This window comes from Musca vetustissima, unplaced genomic scaffold (assembly GCF_032173495.1).
Source record: "Musca vetustissima isolate MV318-11 ecotype Yass unplaced genomic scaffold, APGP_CSIRO_Mvet_v1 utg228974, whole genome shotgun sequence".
Classification (NCBI taxonomy): Eukaryota; Metazoa; Arthropoda; class Insecta; order Diptera; family Muscidae; genus Musca; species Musca vetustissima.
The window spans coordinates 25,902-38,522 of record NW_026884899.1 but is presented as its reverse complement, the minus strand read 5'-3'; the positions used below and the strand labels follow the sequence as shown (position 1 = coordinate 38,522).

At 35.4% G+C, this 12,621-nt stretch overlaps 1 protein-coding gene across 1 annotated transcript; it reads left to right on the top strand.

Annotated features, from left to right (window-relative positions):
• The first annotated feature begins 6,414 nt into the window (after window positions 1-6,414).
• Window positions 6,415-12,563, top strand: LOC133331991 (probable cytochrome P450 28d1). Its single transcript, XM_061540377.1, has 8 exons — window positions 6,415-6,608; window positions 9,724-9,862; window positions 9,927-10,034; window positions 11,136-11,240; window positions 11,336-11,749; window positions 11,813-11,936; window positions 12,055-12,324; window positions 12,397-12,563. Exons 1-8 carry the CDS (start codon window positions 6,415-6,417, stop codon window positions 12,561-12,563), a joined length of 1,521 nt encoding a protein of 506 aa, XP_061396361.1.
• Window positions 12,564-12,621: the final 58 nt, after the last annotated feature.

Genomic DNA, 12,621 nt, shown 5'->3' with positions numbered 1-12,621 from the left:
CCGATTTTAACAAAACTTTGCAGACTTCAGCCTGGACCTAATTCAGTACTCTGTGCAAAATTTTGTCATAATCTGACAGATATATCTAAATCTGAACCGATTTGAAAAAAAAGTTGGCAGACATCAGTCATCAATCGGACAAATATTGGGAGTTTGGTATATCGTTCACAAAAAATCGGACGAAACTATATATGGGAGCTATATCTAAATCTAAAACGATTTTAACAAAACTTCGCAGACATCAGTCTGGACCTAATACAGAACCCTGTGCAGAATTTTGTCACAATCGGACTAATATTGGGAGTTTGGTGTATCGTTCACAAAAAATCGGACGAAACTATATATGGGAGCCATATCTAAATCTGAACCGATTTTAACAAAACTTTGCAGACTTAAACCTGGACCTAATTCAGTACTCTGTGCAAAATTTTGTCATAATCTGACACATATATATAGTTATAGTTTGGTGCATTATTTACATAAAATAGGACGAAACTATATATGGGAATAGCTCTAAATCTGAACCGATTTTCTCCAATTTCAATAGGGTTCGTCTTTGGGCCAAATAAGTGAACTGTGCCAATTTCATCCAAATCGGATCATAAATGCGACCTGTACGTTGTTCTCAAAAATACATGGACGGACGGACATGCGTAAATCGAATGTGAATCTATACATATTCTCAAAAGGAACCATGGGTCTATCTCGATTCCTTTTGCCTGTTACAAATATATTCACAAAGACATAATACCCTGTACCACAGTGTGGTGAAGGGTATAATTACAGCCAATTCGTTTGGAAAACATGTCTAAACTCCGCAAAATACCGAATATTGGGGATAACCTGAAACTTGCGTCAATAGTAATAACTTTTGGTACGGATATGTTTTATTCAATTAGAACCCAAAATACCAAACTACAGCCTATTCGGTGGAAAAACCTGTCCAAAATACCGAATATTAAGTGGTAACGATATATGGGGGCTACCCCGAAGCTTGGGCCAATATTAAAAATTTTTGGTAAATATATGCGTTATTCAATGAGAACCCAAAATACCAAATTACAGCCAATTCGGTTGGAAAACGTGTCTATAATCCCCAAAATACCGAATATTGGGGATACCGATATATGGGGGCTACACTGAAACCTGGGTTAATATTAATAATTTTTGTTGCGGATATGTGTTATTCAATGAGAACCAAAAATACAAAATTACAGCCAATTCGGTTGGAAAACGTGTCTAAAATCCCCAAAATACCGAATATTGGGGGTACCGTTATATGAAACTTGGGTTAATATCAATAATTTTTGGTACGGAGATGCGTTATTATATCGGTTGGAAAACGTGTCCAAAATTTCGAAAATACCGAATATTTGGGAGTACAGTTTTATGGGGGCTACACCAAAACGTGGACCATTTGCAATACCAAACGTATTAGTAGTAGTATAAATCTATGTGCAAAATTTCAGAGCTCTATCTTAAATTGTAGGTGTGTGGATTAACTATCCATCGCTACCGTTTCTAGAATGAAGACAAATGTCGAATTTTCTCAAAATTTGAATTTAAATTGCATATGCAAGTTTCGCATCAGGGCGGAATAAATACAAGTTATCAACATACGACCTTTGTAAAGCCACATAGCCCAATATGCCTGATGAGCCGCTTAACTGACGGCGAAACGCGTCGCATAATGGTGGGTACGTAGGTTCTTCTCCTGGCTTTCCTTTTCATTGCAAAACTTAGATCATTAAGCTCGACTCGAAAGGGTCGATCACTACAAGGCAAAATTCAAATAAAAAAAATGGCGATTTCTATTGGGATTTCAAAAGACGGACATGCTTAAATCGAGACCTTGCAAATGGAATGACAAATTTAATATACATTCCACCTTTTGGTGGAGGGTATAATAAGCGAGAGCTCTATATGTATTTACTAACATTGAAATATATATACAATTTTGGGAGTCGTATTTTATATACCAAAACCTGGAATGTCAAATTACAGCCGTTTTGGTTGTAACATACGGTCAAACTCCCTCAACATAGCGACAAGTAGAAGGGACCTTATTTTGGGGCTATGTCAAAACTTCGATTTGTAATGATAATTTTCTGTTCAGATATACACCAGCCTCCACTACACCGAAATGCCCAATTTTGAGTGTTTTCCGTTGGAAAATGCTGCTACAAGTCTATCTTTATATGGAGTTTATGTAAAACCATTCCAGCCTCCAAAACCCCATTTCCAATACCCAAAACATGCACAAAAATTCTCTATTAAACAGGAGGGCAGACAAACGGACATGGTAAAATTGATATAGTATTTTATTATGATCATGAATATATATTCCTATGGGGTCCTCAACGAAATATGCAAGATGTGGCAAACGGAATAACAAATTAAATATACAGTTTTTATATAACCCTTAAAGTATGCATCACTTTTTTGTGTGGTTGTGGGCTGTGCTATTCAGCAATAACTGTTGTAACAGAAAATTGTGCTGAAGAAATGTGGTTGCTATAGTAGTTTAGTATTCGTTTTTGACGGTAGAGTCCTATTGGTTTAAAATGTTGTTGATAATTATTCTAAGTTAATACTTTGTGGAATAATATTGGGTGCTATAATGTTATTCCCATCACCATCACATCACAGGCAAAAGGAAACGAGATAGACCCAGGGTTAGTTATGACAATATACATCAAAACACTTTCTGAGTCGATTTATGCATGTCCGTTAGGCCGTCCGTCTTTCTGCCCATCTTAAATTGTATACAAAATTCAGGTCGCATATATGATCCGAATTGGATGAAACTTGCATATTTGGTTCAATTTATTTAGTAATAGTGCGAAATTTGATTAAAATAGAAAATTTGCTGTATATATCCAAATTAGAGATAATTTTTTACAAATAAATATCCTGTTTACAAAAATCTTTTCTTTTGTAACTAAAAGTGAAATTTGATAATGAAAAACACATATCCGTACCAAAAAGTTAAACCAAGTTTCAGGATAGTGCTCTTACACTGGTGGTCAAAACTAAATCTACTAAAATTGCAAACTGAATAGATGAACTCTAACTTTTTTAAAAATAAACTTATAGTGAAAGTTTTTTTTCAGAAATAAATAGGTAATTTATTCATTAAAAAATATAAAAAAATATAAATGCAAAATTTATTTTAAATGAAAAATTTATTTATGCAAAATTTATTATTAAAGCTAAAGTAACTTTTTGATTTTTTTCTCATAAATATGTAAATTTTGCCAGTAATCGACATCATAATAATTATTTTTTATTACGGCAGTACACCTTATACCAATAAAATGCTCAATTTTATCCATGGGTGTTCTATTCCTTCCATCCTGAGCCTTTGAGAACCTTTGTATTTGGGAAAATCTTTCGATTTTTCTGTCTATGATACTCCAAAGATTTTTCTATAGGGTAAAGATCTGATGATTGTGTTGGCCATTAAAAACCCTGATTTTTGACTCATGCAACCAATCTTTGACATTTTTCGATGTATGTTTGGAGGATATTTTCATGCTCAGACACCCAGTCAAAGGGTATATTTTCTTCAGTAAGGGAACTGTATCGCTTTCCAATACATGTGTATAAACAATCCTATGCATTATATCAAAAATCTCGTAAATATAAGGAAAACACCCATGCCATTATTGACCCTCTTGCTACCATAAATTGTATATGGATTTGAGTAAAGCATACGAAATTTCTAAATTGATTAATGGAAACAGCTGCTTTGACATTAAAAACATGTATGCAAAATGTTGGCCGCCTATGTCAAGTGGTTCGGCAATTAATGAGTTTATACCCAATTTTTGGGTAAATACTCAAAATAGGGGTACCTTTGTATGGGAGTTACCACATGGACTTATATATATATAAATTTTTGCATGCGCATTTTGTACCCAAAGAGAACACTCTGTGCCAAATTACAGCCAATTTAATCAAATAATGTGTCTAATAGACAGAAAATACCATAAATCGGGAGATACGGTTATATGGGGGCTATACAAAACTTAGACCCAGGGACCCCATTTTGGATTTCTATAATTGCTTTGACATTAGAAACATGTATGCAAAATTTTGGCCGCATATGTCAAGTTGTTCGGCAGTTAATGAGTTTATACCCAATTTTTCGGTAAATACTCAAAATAGGGGTACCTTTGTATGGGGCTACCAGTAAACGTGGACCTACATACATGGACATTTGGTACTCAAAAAGAACACTCTGTGCCAAATTACAGCCAATTTGGTTGTAAAATGTGTGTTATATGAAGGCTATATAAAAACTTGGACCCAGGGACCCCATTTTGGATTTCTATATTTGTTTTGACATTAAAAACATGTATGCAAAGTTTAATGAGTTTATACCCAATTTGGGTAAAAACTCGGGCATTTATCCACGTCGTTAAAGTTTCGTAAAACTATCCATTCTAAATCGATTTGATAACAGAAACCCGGAAATAGGGTGTAAGATGTTGTATTACCGATTCAATATAGTAAATACCCAAATAAATACCCGCAAATGGGTATTTACCCGGTAAATACCATATCTAAGGATATGCATAGAACCACTTTCTGAGCCGATTTATGCATGTCCGGGTATCTGTTCATGTTAAATTGTAAACAAAGTCCAGGTCGCACTTATGATCTGAATTGGATAAAATATGTCTAAGGACCCCCATATATATTTTCGTCCGATTTTATCTAAATTTTTTAGGTCCAAGTTGATGTATGCGCAGTTTCGTTGAAATCGGTTCAGATTTAGATATAGCTCCCATATATATTTTCGTCCTATTTTATGTAAATAGGTACTGATGTATGCGAAGTTTTGTTGAAATCGGTTCAGAATTAGACATAGCTCCCATGTATAGTTTCGTCGGATTTTATGTAAATGGACTCCAAACTCCCAATATTTATTCGATTGAGATAAAATATTGCTTTTTGGCAAAGGGTATAAAATTGAGTTTAGAGTGATGTGTATTAAAGTTGCAAAAATCAAATGGTGTATGCAACGGTTGCTCCATTAGGTCCATATCTACATATAGCACCCATACATAATTTAGCTCGATTTCATACAAATGGTGTATGGGGATTTTTTTTATATTGGTTCAAATATCTATGTACTTCACACATTTAATTTCGCCCAATTCCATCTCAATGATTCTCCAAATATGATATGTCTGCTCTATATTAGCAGTATGTATCCAAAGTAGTGAAGGGTATCATCGGTCCCGTCCGACTTTTGAACTTTCCTTATTGATTCTTAATGATAAATAAAAGTTTAAAAATTTACATCAACCGAAATACCGGGTAATTTCTAATATGTAACACTTCTTGTTACGAGTCTCCCTAAAAGGGAGATCACTGTAATTGAGATATTAATTCTGACAACTTATTTCACAATATAAATAAAATATTTACTAATTGCCACTTGTACAATTTATAAATATGCACCCCATTTAAAATATATTATAACCTAATCTCCTTACCCTATTTAATATACCCTGTGTTGGTAACAAAATTTTATTGTTCAATTTTTATGACAAATATTCACCGGTAATACATATCAAGTGTTGATACTCTTGAATTTGAATTAAATTAGTTAATTATAGATTTGTTTGTTTATATTTGACTTTAGAGTTTTCACAATGAAATTTTATGTCAGTATTGCATATGACATTTTTGGTAATAAATTTTTATGGGATATTCCATAGAAATAATTTATACTATATCTCACACAGTGCAACTACAATTAGTACATTAACTCGGATCTTTGATCGCTATTTTTTCCAGGTGGGCCCCTTCATTTGATTTAATTTTCGCAAAAAAATCGTTTGAAGGCCATTATTTGTCTGACGATTTCTGTCTCCGACTCAAACGTATGGATCCTGTGACTATCGTATGCTTTAAAATATTTTCTTGCACCAATCGATACAAACATTTTTTGGAGCTGTTGTCAAATTGGATGTTTCTAACTCGCAGGAAGTGGCATGACCATAATGAATTATTAGTTCAGAAAAATATAGTGTAGCCCTCGTATTGATCATTTTCACACTGATAACGGAATACCCCATATACATCGTATGGGAGATAAGAAACGTTTGTGTCCACTACATGTCATTCAATAACAATTGATGATGATAATAATAACAAGATAGGGAAATCAAATCTAAGTGTCAACTCTGCCCCGCCCAGTAAACAGATGTGAATAGTGTTTAAATAGATCTATAAATTCCGAGTGCAGATATCAGTTCATACAAAGTGTTTAAGGCTGCCGGTCGCTTAATTTAGTGAAAGCTTTATTTCACATTCGCGTAATCGTAATTGCGTGCGGTCATGTGCGCTTTGTAATTTATTTACGTTGAAATAAAAGAAAAAGTAATTCACCGAATGATTATGGATTCGTGGCTCGTGACTTTAAGTCTATTTGTTGGAGCTCTTGGAGTCTTTTATATATTTCTAATATGGAATTTAGGCAGTTGGAAGAAACGTGGTGTTCCGGAGGCTAAATCATATCCAGGAATTGGAACATTCCCATCGTTGTTTACCCAAAAACGCAACGTTGTCTACGATTATGATGAAGTTTACAGGTACAGTAGTGCGGTTTATAAGTTTTTTATTTTACTATACGAATTTAAGCTATTCGAATTTAAGCCACATAGCCCAATATGCCCGATGAGCCGCTTAACCAACGGCGAAACGCATCGAATAATGGTGGGTACGTAGGTTCTTCTCCTGGCTTTCCTTTTCATTGCAAAAACTTAGATCATCAAGCTCGACTCGAAAGAGTATAAATAACCACTTAAAAATATGCGGATTTTTAAATCAATTTTTCAACTCTGTTTTTTGCGAAGCCTCTCCATCCTCAACGTATTGGTGTTGTTTGTGGAAAAATCGAGTTAGATGGTATATATCTATAATCACGCAATATTCCAAAGGGATTGAGATGGAGTGGTGAAAATTAGAGATGATGTCTTTTGTGTGCGTTGCGGACAGCTTCGAAGGTGGGCTATATCGGTCATCGATATATGCTTAACTCCCTTAACATGGAACAGCCAAAATTGTGAAATCGATTTGACTATAATTTGATATTTTGGTTTCTCACTTGGTTGAAAGTGTCCTAAAAAAAGGGTTCATATTGCATAACATCACCCCCACAATAATTCATCTGTATGTCATATTTGCCAACAGTTCCATTTGACCGTTCATCATCGTGACATCCATTCGAATTTGTTGGTCAGATCATTTTCCCCATTTCCCAACATTTCCTCGCTGATGTCTGGGAAATGTTGTTGTTTTATATTTCCGCCCCTAGTATATTAATGGTAATACTAAACAATATCAGAATACGAAGACCACCTTAATTATTTACGTATAACTCCCTTATCCGAGTACATACAGCCATATAATTGGTATCAATTTACGCTAAATCTTGGCCGATCTTTATAAAAACAGCCACGCTTATACTTTGGTCTGATCCCAAAATTGGCGAAAATTAAGTATTTCATTTCCAAAAACAATAGGGGTTACCATAACCCATGTCCATAATTGTGGCCTACAAATTATAATGGACGGACGGACATACATGTCTATATCGACAAAGCTACTCGAGATACGACCGGTATACTTAAAGAGTGGTCTTCGGGGCGTTATAATCTCTTGGGGCTGCACAAAGCTTTAAAACCCTGACAACATAGTTATGTAGGGTTTAATAAGGAAAAACGATGCTAAGTTCGGCCCCGTCGAATTTTTCATACCCTCCACCATGAGGACGACAATTAAAATATCTAAAATTAAGGGGGGTTCTAGGAGAAAAATCATGCTATGATAATACCTTGAACATACCGAAAATACTTGAGAAAAAGATGAAATTCTCAAAATATTTTATAGTGGGGCTACCGTTATCTGGAGCTATAATAAAACGGAGACCAATCTTACAATTGTTTGGTGGTGAGATTTTACAGCAAATGAGAATACAAAATATCAAGTTACAGACATTTCGGTTGGAAAACGCATCCGAAATCTCTAGAATACTAAGTACTGGGGGTACTGGGGTTCATATGGAGGATACCCTGAAAATTGACCCAATATTAATAATTTTTGGTACGGAGATATGTTATACAATTAGAAATTAAAATACCAAATTACAGCCAACTCGGTTGGAAAACGTATTCAAAATCCCCGAAATACCTAATATTCGGGGGTACCGTTTTATAGGGGCTACACTTCCATATATAGTTTCGTCCGGTTGTACAATGGTGCACCAAATTCCCAATGTTCAATTGACTGGAAAATGTTTAATGTAGATTCATATTTTCACATGACTTGTACAGGGCGAGATAAAAAAACTGCAACAAACGTCATAATATTATTTTTTTAATTTTATTGACTGAAAGCTAAAAAAATCGGAAATATCATAAAATTTTGGAATAAGTCTCGAATTGGTCACCCTTGGCACGAATTATGGCCTTCAAACGTCTAATGAAACCGTCACACGCTGCCGAAAGTTGCTCTGCGATATTTTGGTCCATTCCCGGCGAAGCGCTTTATTGAGGTGATCGGCACTTTGGTATTTTTTAGTGTCAACCTTGCATTCCAAAATACCCCAGACACAATGAAGATACCCCAGACACGCGCTACCGAATAACCATTCTTGGATAGCGCGTGCTGAATGCGATGGTACGGAGTCCTGTTGGAATGTCCAAGGTTTGCGGCCAAAATGTTTGCGTGCCCAAGGCTTTAATATATCCTCCAGAATATTTTCGTGATAATATTTGGCATTTATTGTGATGCTACGGTCGATTAATACGAGCGGAGAGCAATCATCGGCTGTTATGGCGGTCCACATCATCGTCATGGCCGCCGCTTGAGTTCTGGTGGCTAACCGAAGATGTATTTTCATCTGACTTCTTTAGCAAGTAAATACGATCATTTTGTTTGTTTACAAACTGCTGGAAAGCGAATGTTTTCTCATCGGGGAAAACCAAATTCGGCAGTTCACTACACTCGGCCAAGCGAAGCAACTCTTTAGCTCTTTTGAGTCTATTTTCTTTCTGTTGCGGTGTAAGTTCTTGCACTTTTTGGAATTTCAATGGCTTTACCCCGAGCTCATTTTTCAGTATTTGCCGAATGCATTATTGCGATATGTTCAGCTCAGGAGTAATTTTTCGGCCACTGCAACGTGGGTTTCGTTCAGTCGCTTCTTTACTTTTCGAACCATTTCTGCTGATGTTGCTGTTTTCTTCCGTCCACTTCCTTGAAGGGGGGGCTACGCTACCAGTATCACGGTAACTAGCGATGGTACGAGGCACAAAAGATTTATGCAAATTTAAATGATTGAGAGCTCTAAAGATAGACACTTTGGTTTTCTAGCCAAATATAAAGAAATCTTACTATAACGCTTGAATTCCATCACGAATAACTTTTTCTGGAAAATTCTCACCAAAATGCTTTTGTAAGATGGTAAACACTGGAATAATTTTAACAGCTGTCGGACGAGTGGCTTAGAAATGACAGCAGTCCGAAGTTGGTTGTAGTTTTTCATCTCAACCTGTATATAGGACTTCCGATGAATTTAAGGTATTTTAATGTTCAATTCATATTGGGAACATATTTCCATAAAAACCATTTAAATTTTTTAACGTTGTCTATATTCGCTAATTTCCATAAGCAAATTTAATGAAATTATTCTATTCCTTTCTTTAGACAATACCGCAGCACAAATAAATTCGTTGGTGTCTACAATGGCAGAGAACCACAGCTGTTTATATTGGATCCTGATCTTGTGCATCGAATTCATGTCAATGATTTTAAACATTTTCATGACAACGCCCTTAGCGATACGGTAAGTGTTATAAAGACTCTGAAATAATTTCAAATTAAATGAATTTTAATTTCCAATATAACAGATTGATGAAAAATCCGATGCAATTGTTGGCAACAATCCGTTCTTCTTAAGAGGGGAGGAATGGAAGGAAAGACGTAATGAATTGGTGCCGGGAATGTCACCAAATCGGGTAAATCACATTACTATTTGAAATTATCTGTAATTACACCCTACACAACTATGTTGTCAGGGTGTTATAGCTTTGTGCAGCCCCAAGAGTTTGTAACGCCGCGAAATATTGGTCCTAGACCCAAATTTAAGTATACCGATCGTCATATCTCGACTAGCTGACTCGATATAGACATGTGTGTCCGTCCGTCTGTTCATTATAATTTGTAAACACGATACAGGCCACAGTTATGGACCAATCTTCACGAAATTTTGCATGTAAGATGGGCTCTGACCAATGAAGTCCCATATTGTTTTTGGTAAAGATCGGTTATTATTTAGGGGATGAAATGGACCAAATACTTAATTTTTGTCAGTTTTTCTGGTCGCTCCAGAGGCTGCAATTATGGCCCGAACATCGCGAAATTTTACATGGAGAAAGGGATCGGGCCAAAGAATAAGCATGTCTGCTTTGATAAAGATGGTCAATATTTAGCGTGTCAAATGGACTCTGACTTTTGTGTGAAAAATTACAAAATTTGGCTTATATATTTACTCCTGAAGGATATAGAGCCGATAAGTTGATAGTATATCAAAGAGGAGTGGTAACCCTTTAAATTGATACCAAATATATTGTATGTATCTATTCGGATATGGGAGTTACACTTAAATATTTACAGGTGCTTACGTATTTAGATATTATTTAGTAACCCATTACCATATTAGAGGGCGGAAATATTATGGTCAACGCCTATAATTTTCGGTGATGATCAGAATAACATTTTGGGATGAGTGGACCGAAAACTTAATTTCTTTCTGTGTGTTTTCTAGTCGAATATAAGCCGAACATCACAACTCAACCCACCGTGAAGGGAATCTGGGCAAGTAAGTAGACGGGCTGTACTGAATATTTGTAATATTCGGAACATGTAAGGACATCTTCCTTACATGTTCATGCTGTTGACTTCTAATCGCGCAAGTCGGGGTAAATATCACGAAATATTGCCCAGGCTCGGAATAAACATCCGAGTTCCGTGGTAGTTGTGTAGGGTATCGTATGGTCGGCCCCGTCCGACTATACTGCTCCACTCACTGGTTTTAATTATTTATTCCAAATTTGCAGATAAAAAATGTCTATCCCGTAACACTGGAGATATGTAAACGTTTAACAGATTTCATAAGGCAACAGGCTGGAGAACAGAACAACAATGGTATTGGAGCCTATGAGGTAAATAGAGTTGTTGCAGAACATGTTGCAATCAGCTTTCCTAAAAATAAGTATCTAATAATTTTTAAAATTTCCAATTACATTTCTCCCATTAGCTATTTCTGCGTTACACCACAGAAGTGGTGAGTGATTGTGTCTTGGGAATTCATGTTGGAACATTGAACAATGAACCGTCCAGTTTTCTTGACAGAATCAAAAATCTATTCCATTTAACACCATCGCAGATTATGTATCAAATCGCTATTGCGTTTATTCCCAGCCTCAAGAAGATACTAAAAACGAAATTCTTTACCACAACTAATGCTCAATATTTCTTGAATTTAATGTCCGATTCAATTGCACTGCGACAAAAAGAAGGCCATAGCCAGCGTGCAGATTTTTTGAATTTTTTGCTACAATTAAAGGAGAAGAAAAATTATAATAATTTAATTTTAACGGCACATGCAATGACATTCTTGACGGATGGATTTTTGACAACATCGCAAAGTATCGCTCATTGTTTGTTGGGGGTAAGTGTAATGAAATTGAGGTTAGAGGTCGAATTTTTTGTAAATATTAATTTTTTTCTTCAGTTGGCTAGAAATCCCAGGGCCCAAGAGAAATTACGTGAGGAAATTCTGAGCAACATTAATGAGGAGGGTTTTGTAAGTTTTGAAAGTCTTTCGGAGATGCCATACTTGGATGCTTGCTTTAATGGTAGGTATTTACGGAAAATATTAAATACGAGGGGGGAAGGTTTATGTTATTAATAGTTATAATCTGAATGCAACATTCCTTATTATTAATCACCTAACTCCGTTCCTCACGTTTATAGAGGCCATTCGTCTATTCTCCCCATTATCCGCAAATACAAAACTGTGCACCCAACCATATACATTTGTAAATTCCGATGGAACATCTTTCCAAATGAAAAAGGGTGAAATCGTTTTTATATCATATCGTAGCATACATCATGACGAGCGATATTATAAGAATCCCGAAGAATATATACCGGAGAGATTTTTACCCGAAAATGGTGGTGTCAAGAAATTTAGAGAGGAGGGCAAATATTTAGGTTTTGGTGATGGGCCACGAATTTGCATGGGTAAGAAATTATTTATAGAACTTAAAAAGAAATTAATATATATGAATTATTATTTTTTAAATGTTTTTTAAGGAATGCGTTTTGGTGCTACCCAAGCTAAGGCAGCTATTGTGGAAATTATAAGAAATTTCCATGTGAAAGTAAATTCAAAAACTAGCAACGACAATTTATTAGATAAACATGAAATTGTTGCCGTTTTGGATGGTGGCATTTGGTTGGATTTTACACCAATTAACTAATTTATTAAATAATAAAAAAATTAAATAATATATTCAATAATACACATTTTGACAACAA